At 41.7% G+C, this 21,118-nt stretch overlaps 1 protein-coding gene across 8 annotated transcripts in view; it reads left to right on the top strand.

The window, feature by feature from the left end:
* Positions 1–21,118, top strand: part of FAM184A (family with sequence similarity 184 member A) — a 143,029-nt gene that overhangs the window by 32,386 nt on the left and 89,525 nt on the right. For all 8 annotated transcript variants that reach the window (XR_008312948.1, XM_053282918.1, XM_053282952.1 and 5 more), the window contains 2 exons: positions 11,324–12,178; positions 14,639–14,774. Coding sequence is in view for 7 of the 8 variants with exons in the window: in XM_053282918.1 (XP_053138893.1) it covers positions 11,324–12,178; positions 14,639–14,774 (991 nt within the window). In the remaining variant the exon portion in view is untranslated. The remainder of the gene's footprint in view (positions 1–11,323; positions 12,179–14,638; positions 14,775–21,118) is intronic.

Raw genomic sequence — 21,118 nt, 5'->3', positions numbered from 1 at the left:
ATGGAAGAGTGTGTGAAACAGTGCACAAATCCATGCAATGGGATATAGCCATTTTAAAATTTACCAGCACTTAAACACAAGCCACCTACAAGCCTTAGTTTCCTTTGTTCTTGAGATTGTTACCCTGTATGGGGACTCCCCTCTTGAGGAGCACTCCTCCATATTTAGAACTACAAGCCTGTAGTTACCACTGTTTGCACTCTGGACCTCACGGGATCGTGAGATCTTCATTTTGTTTTGCCTGTAGTTAACTCCAAAGAGCATGTCACTTTGCCATGTAGCTTGGGAGAAGAAACTCCTAGGTCAAGTTCAAAGTACAAGACCACAGGAGGACCTCCCCACACCCACACTGTCAACCCCCTGATTACTTACAGGTGGGAAGCTGTAGCAGATGTGATTTAATCAAGAGCTATTCTTTAAAGCAGTGTTTCCCAAACTGGGAGCCTCTAGATGTTGCTGAACTACAGCTCCCATCATTCCCAGCCACAATAAATTGTAGCTGGGTTTGATGGGAGTTGTATTTCAGCAATATCTGGAGGCTCCCAGTTTGGGAACCACTGCTTTAAAGAATAAGCCAAGTATTTTCCCTATACTGGCATAGCAAATTAGGTCAAGCTAGCACCTTCTCAGGAAGGAGTGATAAGAAAGCAACAGGTTATTTCGTTTGTTAATGAGCATGCGAATGGCTAGCTCAAAGCCACTGGAAGTCTGCTGGTTTACATTTTAGTTACTCACAGATATTCTGACAAACAGGAGAGATAAACTTTGATGCGTTAATCTGGCCTCTCTTTACACAGGTCTTTTCAGAACTTCCCTAGCCTTCGTCCAAGAAGAAACTCATTCCCCCCAGCTTTTGTCCAAGAATATGGGGTCTCCATGAAACCAGTATGCCCAGTTTGAGTCTGAACTGGACTTGAATGGAACCGGGCATGTTCGGTTTGTGCACGCCCCCACCCCCGGGAACAGACTCCCCCGTTCGGCTCGAATTCATGCCAGTCTGAGGGGTTCAGTGGGAGGAATTTTTAAAAAGAACTCACTGCCTCCAGGAGGTGCTGCCATGGCTGCAGGGGAGGTATCTGGCAGTTCCTCCCCCGCCAGGACTCAAATCGGCCCAATGCAGGCAGTTTGGGGGCAATTTTAGGCTGGTTTTGGCCTGTTCTGGGCCTCTTCATGCTGGTGGTGGCCATTTTGGAGGCCACTATGCATGCACACTGGCCATCTGTGTGACCCTAGACTGCATATGGCTAGTGCGCATGCTCAGCCAAAAACGGGCTGAAAACCACCCGAGAACCATCCAAATAGGGTCAGTTTGAGACGGGGGGAGGCCAGTGGGGTAGGGGGAACTACTGTATTCTCTCCCCCCCCCCCACCACCACCACCATGGCTGTATCACCCGGAGGTGAGTTCTTAAAAAGGAAAATTTTAAAATCTTTGTTAGAACCCCTGGATCAGCTAGTGGGGTTCACTCAAGTTGGAGCTGAACTGGGTCTGATTCAGCTCAAGGGCAAGCCAGGGCGAGCCCTCAAGTCGGCCAAGTTTGATGTTGAACCAGCTCAAGGGCGAGTCGGTTTGCACAGCCCTACAAGAAGAGACTTACTCTTAACTTCTGAAAAGAACAATGTGGTATCCTGTCCTTTGTGCTTATTGTCCACCTTTTCAAGGTGCATTTAGCATAACACCCTCAGTCAAGAATTTTCCTATAATTGTTGAAGACACCATCAATCAGTGCATCTTCTGGGCCACCAGTACCTTCTGTGTACCTCAGAACTACCATTCTTTTCTCCACGTCTTGGCATTGGCGCTTCCATCTTGCCCTTGACTTGTACCTCCATATCAGCTTTTAAAAACCCAGTCTGCCCCGGTACTCATGGCTGCAAGGTCCCGTTCATTTTTTGATTTACTTTTGGTTCCTGGACCCTTGCCTGATCCCTGCTCCTGCCTTCTTGTCCCAAAGAAGAGAAGCCTCTCCATAAAGACTGAGCTGCAAGGTTTTGATGCATTTCTCTTGGAAGGAGTGAGGTAATATATGGCCCCTATCCTTAAAACTTTACTTAACTTTTCCCTGTATTCGCCTAAAATCCAAATCTCTTAGGTTTACTCAAGGCTGGCTAGAGAGAAACAAATTTGAAAACCCAAGCCTTGTGAGCCGTAACTTAGTCTTTATAATTTATTGGTTTGCTAGTCTTGCTAATTAATATTGTTGCTCTTAACCATTATTTTCTCTTCCTGTACTCCAAAGCCCTTCAGTAGACCTCATTTTATTTTGAACTTTAATGTTCAGTTCTCTCCGCAACCAAAGCTTTGAACAAATTTATTATGAAAGTAGGACTTCTCTGTTTAAGATAACTAATTTTCCCCACACAACCTCAAAATGTAGCTTAGGGTCCTCACCAAGTCCCTGGGATCAGTTTCATTAACAAGATTTCATCCAATTTATTCCTCACACTTAATATTCTGAGTCCTTCCAGGAAAAAATCCCCCATCAGATTCTGCTTCCAGAAGACTTTGGAGAAAATAACACACATTCTTGGTACTGTACAGAATATTTCCATATTGGTTGGAAATTTGAACATGCATCAGTTCTAATGTAGAGATTGTACCAACTTGTTATGGGGAAGACTTCTCCTGCTTAAGAGAATGGAGTGAATGTATTAGGTAATGTGGGAACCAGTGAAGCGGTGGCTATCAAAAGGTTGAAGGCCTGGTTTTGGGGGAGATCAGCCATTGGAGGAAGAAGTGTAGTGCACTCTCTCAATGTCACCAGCTTTAGAATTTGTATAGATGACTTACTGTGAAGTGATGAGATAAATTATTCACACAGTTATAAAGCACATAAGGAACTTAAATTTTTATTAAATAAGCAAAGTGTGAAACACATTAAATAAGCTGAGGTTAAATATGCCAAATTAAACTTGTGCATTCTACAGTAAAGAAAACAGAATATGGATAAACATCATCCTAATATTTTTTCCAGTAACAAACAAATAAAATCCACTTCTTCATCTGATGTACACATAGGATGCTTGAATGAATTTGATATTCTTATGGGGGAAAGAACATGCATGAGAAAAATGAGGGGTTATTTATTGTGTAAATTAGCATTGCATTTATTTCTTGTGGAAATGGACTTCCTTCAAGCAGAAATGTCTGCATATCCTTGCAGGTGTGTAGCTTTACTTGCTATACTTCTTGTAAAAATAAAGATCTGTCAGGTAAACAATTGAAGATTAAGCAATGTTTTTAAAAACTCTATGTATGGAATATTTCAGTGTAAAAATATAGGCCTATATTAATAAATTTAAAGAATAGAAACTGTGTTCCCTACTGATGCAAAACTTGTGAGGGAAAGCTTTGGTTTTATTCTGTAATGCTATAAAGGAATGGGAAATTCTGTCTTTATGAACATAGACGATAGTTTATCACTAGTAATGCATGAGGTGATCTGGATTGCACAGTTGTAATAAAAACTACATGTAAGGATAAAATCTTGTTAGAATAAAAATATCTCTGGACTTGAATAGCAAATAATGAAGAAAATATACAAATGTACAATATGTGTATTAGAATGCAATTGATGGTATAGCTAACATTGGTGGCTTCAAAAGAAAGCCTCTGTACTACTAAATAAATAAATGATCCTGATTTATTGCCTTCTGCCCATAGAACATGCTCTGTGCAAAAGGATCCTGGGTAACAGATAAGCAGTACTCCCTGTCCTCAGCACGGTGTGCCATATTCCTTTTACCAGCAGTTGCAACATGTTGGAATATGATCCCTCAGTTGTATGGACTGCATCTGGGCATGGTGCTAGGGAACAGCAGCACATTTCTACTTCCTGCTTAGGAGGACTGCGTCTTGCTCTACATTTGGAATGCCATATCACTCTTAGGCAGAATAACACACAGGATTTAGTCAGGATAAAAAGAGCATGATGCTGTTGGGATTGCTAACAGCAGATAATGGCCCTTGTACAGTTGATCATGCAAGAATATGCCATCTGCTCTGGAGTCAAAATTGTTTCTCTGCCAAAAAAAAAGTGAGTCTTAAGACCTTTAGCTGCAGTGAATGTTAAAGCAAATAAATCACTTTGTATAGAATAATATCTGAACGCACAGCAATATAATGGTCATCATATAAAATAATATTTCTGGTATTAGTTTATCATGCTGTATGCAAGAATTCTACATTGTAACTAGTGAGAGGATGTACAGAGCATGCATTTTGTCAAAAATGTTTCTGTCATCTTAAACTAGATTCTAACAGGACAATTTGGAACAAGTGATAAAATATATTAAAATGCTGAACAGTGTATGCACTGTAAAGCCTGATATACAACAGCAATGTCTGCCTGTTTTTGTTAATCATAGGAGTGAACATAAGAACAGCTCTGCCAGATCAGGCCAAAGGCTTATCTAGTCCAGCATCCTGTTTCACACAGTGGCCAACCAGATGCCTCTGGGAAGCCCACAAGAAAGAGGAGAGGGCATGCCCTCTCTCCTGCTGCTCTGCAACTAGTATTCAGAAGCATCTTGCCTATGAGGCTAGTATGGTGGCCTATGGCCACCATACTAGGAGCCAGCGTGGTGTAGTGGTTAGAGTACTGGACTAGGTCCGGGGAGACCCGAGTTCAAATCCCCATTCAGCCATGATACTAGCTGGGTGACTCTGGGCCAGTCACTTTGCTCTCAGCCTAACCTACTTCACAGGGTTGTTGTGAAAGAGAAACTCAAGTATGTAGTACACCGCTCTGGGCTCCTTGGAGGAAGAGCGGGATATAAATGTAATAATAATAATAATAATAATAATAATAATTAATTAATAGACCTGTTCTCTGTGAATTTGTCTAAGTCCCTTTTAAAGCCATCCAAACTAGTTGCCATCAACATCTTGTGGCATCAATATCTCGTGGCAGAGAATTCCATAGATTGATTATGCACTGTTTGAAAAAGTACTTCCTTTTGTTGTTGCTAAATTTCCTGGCCTTCAGTTTCATGGGATGACCCCTGGTTCTAGTGTTGTGAGGGCAGGGGGATTCTCTCTGTCCACTCTCCCTACTTGGTGCATAATTTTATGCACCTCTATCATGTCTCCCCATAGTCACCTGTTTCCAAACTAAAAAGCCCCAGATGCTGTAGCCTTGCCTCATAAGGAAGTTGCTCCAGGCCCCTAATCATCTTGGTTGTCCTTTTCTGCACCTGGCTTTTCCAGTTCTACAATGTCCTCCTTAAGATATAATGACTAGAACTGCATACAGTACTCCGAATGTGGCTGCACCATAGATTTGTATATGGGCATTATAATATTAGCATTTTTATTTTCAGTCCCCTTCCTAATGATCCCTAGCATGGAATCAGCCTTTTTCACAGCTGCCATACAATGAGTTGACACTTTCAACAAGCTGTCCACTACGACCCCAAGATCTCTCTCCTGGTCAGTCACTGACAGCTGAGATCCCATCAGTATATAGGTGAAGTTGGGGTTTGGCTTGCTTTGAACTGCATTTGCCATTTTGTCACTCATCCAGTTTAGCGAGATCCTTTTGGAGCCCCTCAAAATCTGTTTTGGATTTCACTATCCTAAATAGTTTAGTGTCATTTGCAAATTTGGCCCCTTCGCTGCTTACCTCAACTTCTAGATCATTTCTGAACAAGTTAAAGAGCACTAGTCCAAGTACAGATCCTCGGGGGATCCCACTTCTTACTGATACATATAAAGGCTGTTGTCACGAGCAGCCTAACCCAGGCTAGGGCAGCCCATGTATGTTTTTAAATTTTTGTAAACTGCCTTGAGATTGTTTTTAATGAAAGGTGGTATATAAATTCAACAATCAATCAATCAATCAATCAATCAATCAATAAATGTGCAGTGCTAGGATCCACATGGATCTCGGCCCTGCCTGCCCACCTAATCCCACATTTAAACCTGGCCTTTAGCCAGGGTTAAGTGTGTGAGTACACCCTTAGTCCTAGTGCTGGGATCATGAGTGTGCTCAGGCTGCTTATAGCCCAAGTGCACACAGAAACGAATGCTTAGAGTTCCCATCTCACGGGGGTATCCCCCAATGCACTGTGCTTGTTGCGCGGTGCATTGTGGGATACATGGAGATTCGGTCACATTATCCCAGCCTCTGGAGATCTGTGCTGCATGCAGCAACGCAGATCATGTGGGAGCCCGATCTGCACTTCTCACCAATATTGAGGAATTGTCTGAGGGGAAGATAAGCTTAGTGCAGCCTTCCCCCTGCCTGCCCGCCCGCCCTCCGCACCTCCTGGTCGTGTGGATACCCTTATTATTTTTACATGGAAAAACAAGGCTTTAGTAACAGCACACACATTCATAACGTCTGAAAGGTCAGGTGTGAGTCTTACCCACAACATTTGTAAACCAGTTGTAGGAACATGGAAGTTCACTACGTCTGGTTTATGTATTTGATCACACACTCAATCTCTTACTTCTCTGCTTGCCTTTTAAAAGCAATATAGAAAAGTAACATTTTAAACTGATTATTTTGCTGTATGCTCAGAATGTGACTGGCATTTCCTTGTAGAATTAGAAGAGATAAAGAGCTATTTTATCTCTGTAGTGTTAATCCTTGAAGGATGAGCAGCAAGGAAAAGCAGCAATACTCACACTGGTTTTTACCAGGCAAGCATCATCTTAAAGTATTGTGTTGAGGAGCTGAACACAGGCATACTTGAATACTATTGAACTTGGTCTGATTATTACTTTAGTTTAAAATTCTCCTCAGCCAGGAAGCTCACTGATTGACTTTAGCAAGTGGGTTTTTCTCAGTTCAGTCCCCCCCGCCCCCCGAGGTGTATTGTGAAGTTAAAATGGGATAACCTCCACAAAACTGCTAAAGGTTCTGGGGCAGAAACTGAAATACAAAATGATTGACAAAGCTGAGGTGTGAGAGTTGGCAGCCTCCAAGAAGACTTGGTTTAGGGGACCGTAGGTTGCCAATATTGAGAGAAAATTGGAAAAAATATTTGAGTGAACTTTCACAACTTCTCAGATAACTCTTAAAACCAGATTCAGTGTGTCTTTCCCATCAGAACAATTCTGTTACCTCTTCACAGTTTCAATTTCAAATCTGGAATTGGTTAACTATGGGGATCCTTTCCTAAGGGTACACTAGATGTAATGTGGAATATGTTACTGCATCTAAAGAAAAGTCTCTGGGTTGTTATATGGACTCATTGAGCTAACCCTTTCTCTTTTCATTATTTTCTGGATTAAACTTATTAGAATCAATAGCAGCTTCCCTACTAGAGTAAAGGGAGGACATGGGGAACAATGGCTAACCCTCTTCACCACAGTTCTAATTTAAGTTGCACCTTGTTCAGTAATGAATTTCACTCTTGTCTAGTTTGACCCCAAGACTAACAAAGGAGCCAAAGAGAAGTTATTTAGACTGCCAAACTACTGTCAACAACTTCAATTCTAAACTGAGTTTCCGTGTGTATAACCAGCCATTTGAGTCAAAACTGAAAACATCAAAGTTTTGTTCTACCAAGTTGGCTAGAAAAGCATCCTTAAGCAACTGAAAATTTCCTCTCTAAAGATTTCCTCTTCATAATTATTTTCCTAAGCATTATTTTACATCTTTATATGTCTGCTCATGAGAGTTTGAGTATTCTCTTCTGCTTTCAGATCTAGGTTCAAGTTTAGCACGCCTACAACTGTGTTATACACGTAAGGAGCTCAAGCTTGACTTGTGGAGGTGGTATAGGAGTGATAGATGAGTTTGCTAAATAGCTGAAACCTAGCTTGCTGCCTCTGCTCTTCAAGAATGGGTGGCTAAGGGGTTCATACATACATACAGGTGAAACTCGGAAAATTAGAATATCGTGCAAAAGTCCATTAATTTCAGTAACGCAAATTAAAAGGTGAAACTGATATATGAGACAGACGCATTACATGCAAAGCGAGATAAGTCAAGCCTTAATTTGTTATAATTGTGATGATCATGGCGTACAGCTCATGAAAACCCCAAATCCACAATCTCAGAAAATTAGAATATTACATGGAACCAAGAAGACAAGGATTGAAGAATAGAACAATATCGGACCTCTGAAAAGTATAAGCATGCATATGTATTCAGTACTTGGTTTGGGCCCCTTTTGCAGCAATTAATGCCTCAATGCGTCGTGGCATGGATGCTATCAGCCTGTGGCACTGATGAGGTATTATGGAAGACCAGGATGCTTCATTAGCGGCCTTCAGCTCTTCTGCATTGTTTGGTCTCATGTCTCTCAGCCTTCTCTTGGCAATGCCCCATAGATTCTCTATGGGGTCAGGTCAGGCGAGTTTGCTGGCCAGTCAAGCACAGTACACTGTATACTTTTCAGAGGTCCGATATTGTTCTATCCTTCAAACCTTGTCTTCTTGGTTCCATGTAATATTCTAATTTTCTGAGATTGTGGATTTGGGGTTTTCATGAGCTGTACGCCATGATCATCACAATTATAACAAATTAAGGCTTGACTTATCTCGCTTTGCATGTAATGCGTCTGTCTCATATATCAGTTTCACCTTTTAATTTGCATTACTGAAATTAATGGACTTTTGCACGATATTCTAATTTTCCGAGTTTCACCTGTAGAAGGAAGCAGGCCTGCTGCTGGCATTAATCAGAAGTTGATTTTAATAAACTATTAATTTTATTATTATTTTACTTTAATCAATACAAATGACACACAAAAAACTCAGTTTTTTGTATTGCCCAAAGTTATTGGCTGCTGTAGTTTTAAGTTTTAGTTTTCTTGTTTCAGAAACCTAAAGGCCCTCCACACAAGCAGTCTGAAGAGCCTAAAGGGGTTTTGTGGGGAGAGCGAGCTCGACCCGCTCTCCCTGCAGATAAGCAGGGAGCCCTCCCTGGGCAGCCAGATTGGCCACCCAGACAATTACTGGCTCCATTAGGGAGCCAGTTGGGGTGGTGGGGTTCAGGGGCCTCCTGGCCCCCAGAATGCCCCGTGCAAGTGTGAGTCTCCTGATGTTGGAAGGCTTGTTGTAGCCTCCTCGTGGGGGGGGGGCTACTCGTGAGTCACTGTGGTGTGGAGCCATGCCACGGTGACACACAGCCCTCTAACCCGCTTTTCAGGTGCTCTTGTGCCCAAAACCTGGGTTAAACTGCGGACTACCAAAGAGGGTGATTGCCACCATGCTGCTGCCAGGAGCCACATGGCTCCCAGCGATTCTCACATGCAGTGGAAACCAGGGTGCGCTGCCTTAGCCCATGATAATAGCCTCCTAGTCTTCTTTCCAAATGATGATCCTGTAGAGCGCAGTACCCATGCCCTTCCCTGTTAGAGGTGTGCAAAGTGCAGGAGAGAACATAAGTTTTCTTTGTTCTGGGTCCTTCTGTCTATACATGAGCAAAATCTGAGTCATATGAAACACTGGCCCTGCCACAAATGAAGTTAATCATACTTCTGTGCAACTAACTTTATTTTGAGTGGTCTCTGTCCCTCTTACAACATGACTCTGTGCCTGTGTGGAGAATGCTTTGGGAACCTTCCAAACTTTCTCTTTTCTTTTTGATGGCCTGTATCTGTATTCAATATTTTTTTTGGAACTCTTTTCTCATCATCAACAAAATATCAGTACCGTGTTTAACATTCTCTGCGTGTCTCCTCTTGTCTGTCAATGGGCAGTAGATCAATATCCATGAGAACAAATTCTTGATCTGAATTTCTTCATGAAAATATATTTTTCCAATCTTAAGCATTTTTGAAGAGGGTATTTCTAGTTCATTACTTCTTTTAGGGTGGGTTCTGATGTCACATGGAGTCTCTGTTAATGGCAAGCTCTGTGCAACATCAGTTAACCTTTGAGAGTGTGTGCTCCCCCCTCCCATCGCCACTCAAGTGTCTACTTCCTTTCTAGGATAGGATAATCCGAGATTGGTGATGATGTCCAAGCCAACACAAATCAACTTGTTCTAATCTATTTGCTTTAAAGAACCCAAGATTTGAACCCAAAAGTTTAATGAGTTTTGGATTTTGGATTATCTGAACCAAATAATAACTAATCTTGGTTTATCCTAACAATGAGGCAGATTCTTGTATAGGGATGGAAGGGGGAGCACGTGCTCCCCAGGCCTGAGGAATGTTATGTGGAGCTTGGCAGTAGCAGAGGTTCTGTGTGGCGCCCTTACACTTTTTAGCCCGTTCATTGCAAGGTCTTTGGGCGAGTACCAGTAGTTAAAATAACTTAAAATAATTTGTTTTTCTTGAAATCAAATATAAAATCTATAGTTATATTTTCACACCACTGTTCAGACTGGCATCACTCTTGAAAGCCAATTCAAATAGAAAGGGCATACTATGCTTTTAAATGGATGGGGTGCTGAGTCTCCAGCAAATTGAATTGTGTGGCCATGGAGCAGACATGGAGAACGTCTCCTTACCCTGCCTTTTATATATGTTGATTACAGAAGGTATACATAAAGGTATCCTTAAGGCTAGACCAAATGAAACATGAGAGCCATTATTGGATTTCCAATATTTAAAAAAATCATGAGAGGCTCCACATTTTATTAGATCAGAGGCACTTGGAGAGGGGGATTTAGCCTTCCCTGCACCATTTTCTGCTCCAGAGATCTGCCCACCCAAGCCATTTGCCTCACTGGAGAAAATGTGTGTTTTTCCCAATGGGGTAAACAACAGTTTGGGGTTGTTTTTGATTAGGGAAATGACCTGACTGGGCCTACTATATTGACCCTATCCAACCCCAAGGGTGATTCCTCGCCGTGGGGGCTGCTGGGTGGAATGGAGCACCAGCCCCGTTTACCCTTAAAGAAGCCGCCCGCCCCCCACCAGAGGCGTGTTCACGGCCTGCACCTGGATCAAGGTCCACCTAGCTCAGCGTTTTTTGCAAGAATCTCAGCAACCAGTAGGCACTAGCTATTTTATTAGAAATTAACCAGTGATCCACCAGTAGATCAGGATATATCTGCTACCCACCCCAGATTAAATGTATCCATAATAATTGAGTTAGGGCTAGGAAAAACTATTCAGAACATTTTGATCTTGCTAATTAAATGTACTCATTTTTAATATTAATATTAATATTAATTTATTTATTTAACATTATACACACACACACATACATATTTAATATATTCATTGTATTTGCAGACATTTTAACATCATTGCCAAAAGAGTCTGGCAAAAGTGCAGATGAAATTTCACTTTTAGTGAACTGTACATAACATTCTAAGGCCACAAAATACCCCTTGTTAATACTTGAAATACCTGAAATGCTTTTCTATGAGTCTGATGGACCCATGTAATAAACATGTATATGTTTATATGTGCAGGTAATATATGCTTTGAATACAAAGAATGATGAACATGAAGCTGCTATCCAAGCGCTTAAAGATGCTCATGAAGAAGAAATCCAACAGATTCTTGCTGAAACCAGAGAGAAAATTCTTCAATATAAAAGTAAGGTTTCTGAGGAAATTGATCTGAAAAGAAAAATTCAGGTTTTAGAAGAATCGTTGGAAGATCATAAAAAGATGAAGCATCAAGCCTTAACAGAGTTTGAAGCATATAAGGACAGAGTCGAGGATATGCAGCTTTGTGCAGAAGCTCAGCATGTTCAGCGTGTAGTAACTATGTCACGAGAAGTAGAAGAGATTAGAAAGAAGTTTGAGGAGAGGTTACGGAGTTTTATACAACTACAAGTGCAGTTTGAGAAGGATAAACGTTCAGCTCTTGAAGAGCTGAGGGCTGCACATAGACTTGAAATCCAAGAACTTATGAAAACCCATCAGAATCAGAATGCTAGTTTAAATAAGGGACAGGAAAAGCTAGAAGAATTGCACAGACGGGAGGTGGAAGACTTGAATGCCAAAGTTGAAGAGCTAAGATTGGAAAGAAAAAAGCTAATTGAAGACTATGAAGGTAAACTCAGCAAAGCTCAATCTTTCTATGAACATGAACTTGATACTATGAAAAGGTCGCAAATGTTTACTGCTGAAAGCCTGAAAACGTGCAAAGAGAAAGAAGTGGAATTAAGAAGGGAATTCCAAAACCAAGAATCTATTTTACGAAAAAACTTGGGAAAGCTTAAGACTGAATTGCAGATGGTACAGGATGAGGCAGGCAGTCTAAGAGAAAAATGCCAGAAGCTTCAAGTAGCACTAAACACAGCAGAAAACAATGTACAGGTAACATAAGTATCATTACACTATTAATTTCTTTAGAAAGAAAAACTAGTATAAGGTGTGAAAAATAGTGATTAGCTATTTGCATGTGTTTATGTTTCAAGTCTATGGCACCATTTGACTGGTAGTTTCCCCTTTGGTACCTTAAAAACAACAACATTGTGTTGAATTTCCTAGCCAATTCAGACATTAAGCATTTTCTGCATTCAAAGTGCTTCTGTGTAGGAAAAAAGCAGGAAAACACTTGTATATGTGATGTGCTGACTTTTCATTATGTACGTTGAGAGTACTTTAAAATGTGATTGTTTTTGTCTCCACTATATTGTAAGAATAATAACTTTTTAAAAGACTCCCTGGATTTGAATCTCTCTTGTGTGAGTGGAACCCTGCTCATGGTTCTCTGGATCCAAGTCATTGTGAATACTTTATCTGGCTCTTTCACAGAGATAATAGACATTGAGCTTGTCTGTCTATTTAAAGACATGATGACGTGTTACTGTAAAGGAGGGTATTCTGTGATGAAAGAGAGTATATTTAAAAATCTGTTACTGTCTTTGAAATTAAGTTGTAGGCTGTGCGGCGGAGGCGGGGGGTGGGGGAGGTTTTTGTAGGCTTTTGTTCTGTGTTGAATCTTGCTGTCTTCTGCTGAAATCAACAAAACGTTTCACTCCAAAATCTAAAATAGCACTCTGAGTTCTTTCTTTTGCATTCACATGGGTTATCTGGCTAATTTCAATGATTACATATGAAAGTCCCTTCAAGCTTTCAGGCTCACAGTAGAATCCTATGCACGCTCATTCAGAAGTAAATCCCAGTGTGTTATGTGGGACTTGTGTTCAGGAAAGTGACTGACATCCTGAGTAATGAAGCAGGTGCACTTCAGGGGACTGCCAAGATACACTAGGAGCCTTCGTGCAACTCTCCCAGTCCCCCTGTGTGCGCACTGTTGCACCAAAGGCCTAGGAGTTCAGAGTGCTCCTCGTGCTCTTGAGGCACTCTGTAAAATCAGAAACATTTTGCTGAGGGTCAGCAATGTATTTCTGATTTTACAGAGTGCTTCTGGAGCACAGGGAGCACTCTGATCTCTAAGGCCTTTGGCGCAACAGACTGTGCATACAGGGGGCTTGGAGAGTTATGTAAGGGCTCTGGCAGTCCCTCAAATTGTGCCCACTTCATTGGTCAGTATGTCAGCTAGTGTGCATAGGATTGAGCTTTAATCATGAATACCATAAGTTCTTGATCACATTTTAATAATTGTCCATGCCACTTAATATGCTTAATCAATCCCCCTGTATGCTACTGATAAGAAGCACATATCTATGTTTGCGGGTTGTTTTTTTAAAAATCTGATTGCCAAGTTTATTTGCCTTATTTTCTTACATATAAATATTTCTAGAATGTGAAAAGTGAGGGACTTTCATTCTTCCTGTGAATTCAGCAAATATTGTTGTGCTAAATAATGCAATCATTAATATTTAGTACAATGACATTTTCAGTCTTCTGTCTCTATGCATTTTAAGCACTTATCAATTTTCTATGACTGTCATCCTACATAGCTTAAGGCTTGAAGAAAGGATAAAAAATGTATATTGTTCATGCATAATACATGACAATGATTTGCAGTCGGTGACAGATAGCGTAGTCACTCCATTTTTCTTTTTGCTTGTAAGATACTTTTTGAATTGACATATTTTTCTTTCATTTTTTAAAACTGGGAATATCTTGCTCTAATTGAGCTGCATTTTTTCTTGTCGTTTAAAATTAACTTTTCTTTGTTAGGTCAGAATGCCGACGTGTCTGTAGTCCTAGTATTTATTATCACTTGTCTGAATAGTCATAGAATTTTAAAATCATAGCTAAAGTGAAGGTGAAAGCAAAGGATTGCATTTATCAGGGCCTTTCTGCATGCACAAGGGGGCTTCCACTCAGAAAAGGCTGATCTGTACTTTGCTCAAGGAAGTGAAGCTAAATCCATAAATGTCCTCCTGCATATGCAAGCAAAAGCATGGGAACTGCTATGGAATAGCATAGTTTAAACTCTTCTGCAAGCTTTTGCAGAACATATAGTGACTGTTTTCCTTCTTTGGATAGAGAATCTCTTTCTCCTTCTTAGCCCATTATGTGGAAGAATTTATTAGCCATCCGTTGATTAATTTCAAGTAATAACAACACTGTGATCAAAATCACATATACATATTTTTACAAGAATATAAGTAAATGTTTATCATAAAAAAAGTAAAAGTAAGTTCAGCAAATGTGTGTGCAAAAGCCACACACAGCCTGTGGAAATCACACCATGCTAGAAAAATATGCAGGCTGATGATTAATTCTCTTTGTATTCTAAATTGAGTAGTAATATTTCCATGCTCAAATGCCATCTGCATTGGTAAATTTCATTCGTTCTTGCTCATTTTTTAAAAAAAAACTAGTTTATCATTTTAATAATGTATTCTGTTCTCTTAGGCTCTTCAAAAACAGCTAGATGATGTCAAAGAAGAGGAGATGTCATTGTTAAGCAAACACAAGGAGGTTGAAAGTGAGCTAGCAGCTGCTAGGGAACGCTTACAACAGCAGGCCACAGACCTTGTACTGAAAGCCAGTATGTTTATCTATATTTGTATGTGCTTAGTATGTAATCTATCCAAAACATTTATTCAAAATGGCAGCTTATGTTCAGTTTTTTAATTTAAAATATGTGGCAAGTTTGATACATATCCTATGAAAATGTTTTTCATTTTTTGTTTTTCTTGAACATAATTTGTGGCATGGTTTCATTTTGAAATGTTTTATCAGTCTCAATTTCCATTGTTTTTTGAAATATCATTTAAACTTTTAACTGAAAAGCACAGCCCAAGAGATAAAAGTTCATAGCATAACTCTTCTGTTTTGTTCTAGAAGACATTTCATACATGTCTTCCAGAACTTATGTTAAATATACAGCAAAATGCATATTGGGGTAGAAAATTCCAATTTCACATATACACTGATGGGGTTTGAGCTATTGGCAGCTGTGAAAAAGGCAAATTTAATGCTAGGTATCATTAGGAAGGGGATTGAAAATAAAATGCTAATATTATAATGCCTTTATACAAATCTGTGGTGCAGCCACATTTAGAGTACTGTGTACAGTTCTGGTCACTGTAATGTATAAAGGACATTGTAGAGCTGGAAAATGTGCAGAAGAGGATAACCAAGATGATCAGGGCATGAGAAATCTTCATTATGAAGCAAGGCTACAGCATTTGGGGCTTTTTAGTTTGGAAAAGAGGCAACTATGGGGAGACATGGTAAAGGTATATAAAATTATGAATGGAGTAGAGACAGTGAACAGAGAGAAAAATTTTTCCCTCTCTCACAACACTAAAACCAGAGGTCATCCCAGGAAATTTAGGACCAACAAAAGGAAGTACTTTTTCATACACCACATAATTAATCTATAGAATTCTCTGCCACTGGATATGGTGATGGCCACTAGCTTGGATGGCTTTAAAAGGGGCTTGGACAAATTCATGGAGGACAGTTGATGGCTACTAGTCTGGTGGCTAAAAGACACATCCAGCCTCAGATGAAAGATGCCTCTGAATACCAGTTGCAGGGGAGCAACAGCAGGAGATAGGGCATGCCCTCACCTCTTTCCTGTGGGCTTCTCAGAGGCATCTCATGGGCCACTGTGTGAAACAAGATGCTGGATTAAATGGGCCTTGGGCCTGATTCAGCTTGGCTATTCTTATGTTCTTATATTGTTAAGGCTGTAATAATAAGAGACAAATGTGCATATTAAGTGAGGGCATGTACAAAACATTCTGGCTATAATAATAATATATAAAATAAACTTAATTGGTCTCTGGGTGGTTAACAACAGTGGATTAAAATATACAATAAAAACACATAACACATTAAACCATAACAGACAAAAGAAGAAGAAAAGAAAATACAAAATATAATACAAAGCAGCATTAAAAACTCATTTTAAAATTATTTTAAAATCAGATAAATCTGAAAAGCAGAATTTAAAAGGCCTGAGTGAACAAAAAGGTCCTTACCTGGCATCTAAAAGAACAAAGTGACAAAGCCAGGCAAACAACACTGGGAAGGCTATTCAATAAACAGGGTGCAACCACCAAAAGGCCCTCTCCCTGGTAGCCACCCACTTTACCTCGTTTGTCAGGGGCATCCAGAGGAGGGCCTCTAAAGAAGTTCTTAAGGCTCAGGTACGGACATATGAGGCAAGACACTCTCTCTGGTAACCCGGTCCCAAGCCATTTAGGGCTTTAAAGGTTACATCCAACACTTTGAATTGGGCCTGGAAACGGACTGGGAGCCAGTGCAGCTGACGAAGCACTGGCATGATAAGATCAGAACATCCAGGCCCAGCTAATAATCTTGCAGCCCTATTTTGTACCAGCTGCAGTTTCCAGACCATTTTCAAAGACAGCTCCACGTACAACCCATTACAGTAATTTAAGCGAGAGGTTACCGGAGCATGAGTAACTGGCCAAGCTATCTCTGTCCAGGTAAGGTTGCAGTTGGCGTATCAGCCAAAGCTGATAAAAGGCACTCTGAGCCACAGAGGCCACTTGAGCCTCTAGTGACAGTGCTGGATTGATGAGTACCCACAAACTGCAAAGCTGGTCCTCCAGGGGGAGTGCAACCCCATCTAGAACAGGCTGAACACCCAGGCAGAGGAACCACCATCCTGCAGTACTTCTGTCTTGTTTGGATTGAGTTTCAGCTTATTCACCCTTATCCAGTCCGTTACCACATCCAAGTACAGAGTCAGGACAGTCTCCACTTCACCTGCAACTGATGAAAAGAGATACAACTAAGTGTCATCTGCATATTGATGACACCTCAAGCCAAATCTCCTGATTACTTCTCCCAGTGGTTTCATGTAGATGTTAAACAGCATAGGGGAAAGAATGGAAACTTGCGGAACCCCATAACATAACTGCCAAGGGGTTGAGCAGTAGTCCCCCAGCACCACCTTCTAGGAACGGGTCTCGAGGTAGGAGCGGAACTACCTCCAAATAGAGCCTCCCACACCCAACTTGGCCATCCTATCCAAAAGGATACCATAGTCGATGGTATCAGAAGCCCCTGAGAAATCAGAGAGAATTAACAGTTGCACTCCCGCCGTCTCTCTGCATAGCTTATTCCACTGAGCAACCAAAGCAGTTTCTGTTCCAAAGCCAGGCCTGAAGCCTGATTGAAATGGATCTAAATAGTCCATTTCCTCCAAGAGCGTCTGGAGCTGGTCAGCCACTACATCTCAAGCACTTTGCCCAACATTGGCCACAGGCCTATAGTTGTTTACATCCTCTGGGTCCAGTCTGGGTTTCTTTATGAGTGGTTGTATTATAGCTTGCTTCAGTGAAGCTGGGACCACTCCTTTCAATGAGATGTCTAGAACCTGCTGGACACAGCAAAAAAATTCCCTTCTTACTAGATGTAATAAGTTATGAATGGCAAGGGTCAAGCATGCATGTGGTTGGCTGAACTCGACTGAACATCTTGTCCATATCCTCGGGCACCAATGATTGAAACTCCTCCAGCAAAATTAGACCAGGTTTTACTCTGAGCACCTCTCCAAGTGATGCTGACTCGGCCATAGTGTTCAACTCATGGCGAATGCGAGCAACTTTAGCCTCAAAGTGCTGTGGAAATGTGTCACAGCGTGCTACCGAGGGTTCTAATGCATCCCACCCAGGGCCAGATTTCAGAAGGCCCCACACAGAAGAGCCCCACTGGATGACACTGAGAGGAAGCAATGGTGAATGGGGAAAAAGTGTTTCTTCTGTTCCATCACTGCCTCAGAGTAGGTTTGATAATGAGCTCTAACCTGTGTTCACTCAGACTCACTCCGGGTTTTCCTCCATTTACATTCCAGCCATCTCCCAGGTTGCTTCATTGACCTCAGCTCAGGTGTATACCAGGGTGCTGCATGGGCTCTGCTTTGTGGGAGAGGGCACTTGGGAGTGATAATGTCGACTGCCCAAGCCACCTCTCCATTCCAGAGAACATCTAGAGCTTTGACAGGAGCACCTGCCATACCAGCTGGAAAATCTCCCAGAGTCCTCAGGAATCCATCGAAGTCCATCAGTCTCCAGGGGCAAACCATTTTTATAGGTCCCCCACCCATGCAGAGAGATGTAGTCACTAAGACTCTAAACCTCAGAAGGAAGTGATCTGACCATGACAAGGGCATAGATAACATATCTCCCAAAGGATATGACCCACCCACGCAAATGGCCAGGGAGCATGTGTTGCGGCCTCCGAAATGGCTGGCACCAGGAAAAGGGCTGGAACGGCCCAAAAACAGGCTGAAAGGGCCCTTGCAGGACCAAGGGGAGAGGGAGACACTGCGGAGACACACACAAACACCCCTGTGGCCATGCCAGCACCCCCCTGAGACTACTGCTAACTGGGCAAAGAGGTACCTTTTACCGTGGTGATTCTCTTTGTTTAGCAGGGGGAGAGTGACTAGCCCTGTCCACCCCCAGCACGGTACCTCCGGTGACTGTTGCTGTCTGTCATGTTTCTTTTTAGAGTGTGAGCCCTTTGGGGACAGGGATCCATCTTATTTGCTTGTTATTTCTCTGTGCAAACCGCCCAGAGCGATTTTTGGAATGGAAATCGAATAATAATAATAATAATTAATAATAATAATAATAATAATAATAACCAGCTGTTGTAAAAAGATCGCACAGACTGACTACAAACAAAGGAATGACAAGGTAGCAGGGATGATACACTGGAACATCTGCAAAGAATACAAGCTACCTGTAGCCAAAAATTGGTGGGACCATAAAATTGAAAAAGTTGTCGAAAATGAAGATGTAAAAATATTATGGGACTTCCGACTACAAACAGACAAACATCTGCCACACAATACACCAGATATAACTGTAGTCGAGAAGAAAGAAAAACAAGTCAAAATGATCAACATAGGAATACCAGGGGATAGCAGAATAGAATAAAAAGAAATAGAAAAAAATCACAAAAAACAAAGATCTACAAATTGAAATTGAAAGGCTGTGGCAGAAGAAAACCAAAATAATCCCAGTGGTAATTAGCGCCCTAGATGCAATTCCAAAAGACTTTGAAGAGCACCTCAACACCATAGGGGCCACAGTAATCACCATCAGCCAATTACAAAAAGCAGCTTTACTGGGAACAGCCTATATTCTGCGATGATATCAATAACAGCAACAACATTGACAATAAAATTCAGCCATCCCAGGTCCTTGGGAAGGACTCGATGTCTGGATAAAACAAACCAGTCAATAACACCTGTGACTGTGTAAACAAGAAATAATTAGTAACTAGGGGGCCCGGGCACAGAGCATCTGTGCCTCTAGCTGGCCCTCCACCGCCGCCTTGCCTCCGCAGCCGCCCAGCCAGGCAATTCTCCTGAGTGCGCCAGGACCAATCAGGCGCCCCTGCAGCCCAGCCAATCAGCTGGGCTGCCGGGATGCATTTTTCCTGGGCACACCCAGGAGAAATATATATATATAGATACTGGACCCACAAGGTGTCTGTGTGTGCGTGTGCGTGTGTGCATGTGTGTGTATGTATGTAGCATATATCTATAAAAATAACCCCTCCAAACCAGCTCATATTCGAGTCGGGCTGGTGCAGCGGGCTGGTGTTCAGTGCCACAAAACCAAACCTGCTCGATTGGGTTCAAGTCTGATTTGGACGTGAACCAAACAGGGCAAACTGGTTTTGTGCACACCTCTACCTTAAGGATCCCTTTGACAGATTAAGGATCCCTTTGATACATTTGTTGTATCAAAAGTTGTCAACATTTTGACCCAACATTTTAACAGATACTTGATCTAATATAAACTTCACAAGGCCAAATATGCTGATGTTTTAATTATGTTCCTGACTCTTGGACATGGATGTGATTCTGCTTTCTTAGTCCCTGTTGTTTATACTGAAGAGGTTTTGAGACAAAGTAGTGTTTCACTTTTTAAAAGAGATAGTGAGACAAAGTAGTATTTCGCTTTTTAAAAAATGAAGTGTCTCACTGATCCTTTTTTTGGATTAGCTGACATGATGAGAAAAATTACTCAGAGTAGTTCCATTGAAATTAGAAGTTAATAAGGTCATTCACACAACCATTACTGGGGCGGCGGGGAGGAGGCAAGGTCGAACCTACCTTCCTCCCAGATGAGCATGAGTCTTCTGTGTGGCACACGACTCGCACCCCTACACGATTTGCCCTGCTCTAAGCAGCATGGACCGCTGGAGGCCGGGAAAATGAAGCCCAGCCTCCAGGTATCCCTAAATGTACTATGTGAGGAGTGCAGTGCATTAGGGGATTCCCCCCTCAAACCAGGTGCTCTAGGCGCCTGGCTGTGTGTCTTCTTGGGCTGTCTGGAGCCTGAGCATGCACACAACCCAGGTAGAAGCCTGGGGAAAAATTCCAGACTACCAGGGGAGGTAGCGCCGGGATTGGCCTCGATCCCGGTGCTTCACAAGACCAGAGATGCAGTTCGATAATTTGGGAGCCTGGACCTATTGAGCTTACAGCGGAGGGCTGGGGGGTTGCAAAATAAGTATCCTCTCCACTCTCACACACATGCATCATGTTTCACATAGCATTCTTAAGCACTCAATTTCCACAGTTTAATTTTTTTAAAACATTCAAAAATTAAAAATCAATTGATAGAATGGATCTGAATGCTTCAGATTAAATATACAGAGCCCTCTCATCCTGCCCTACATCTGTTCCAGATATCAAAGCCTTAGGCCAAGGCATTCCAGGAGATCTAAAGGGTTGGGCAGAAAAGTGGGATCCTTCACCCTTTTTTATGAAGACAAAAGGCAGATTCTTCCACATGGGGGGTGGAATGTTGGTCCAAGGGGGGGCTTCAGTGTGAAGTTTTTGTAATTTTCTGCCATAAAACAGACCACTTATATGCCTTTCATGAAGTT

Source organism: Hemicordylus capensis, chromosome 1 (genome assembly GCF_027244095.1).
Source record: "Hemicordylus capensis ecotype Gifberg chromosome 1, rHemCap1.1.pri, whole genome shotgun sequence".
Classification (NCBI taxonomy): Eukaryota; Metazoa; Chordata; class Lepidosauria; order Squamata; family Cordylidae; genus Hemicordylus; species Hemicordylus capensis.
This window is presented reverse-complemented; position numbering and strand designations above follow the sequence as displayed.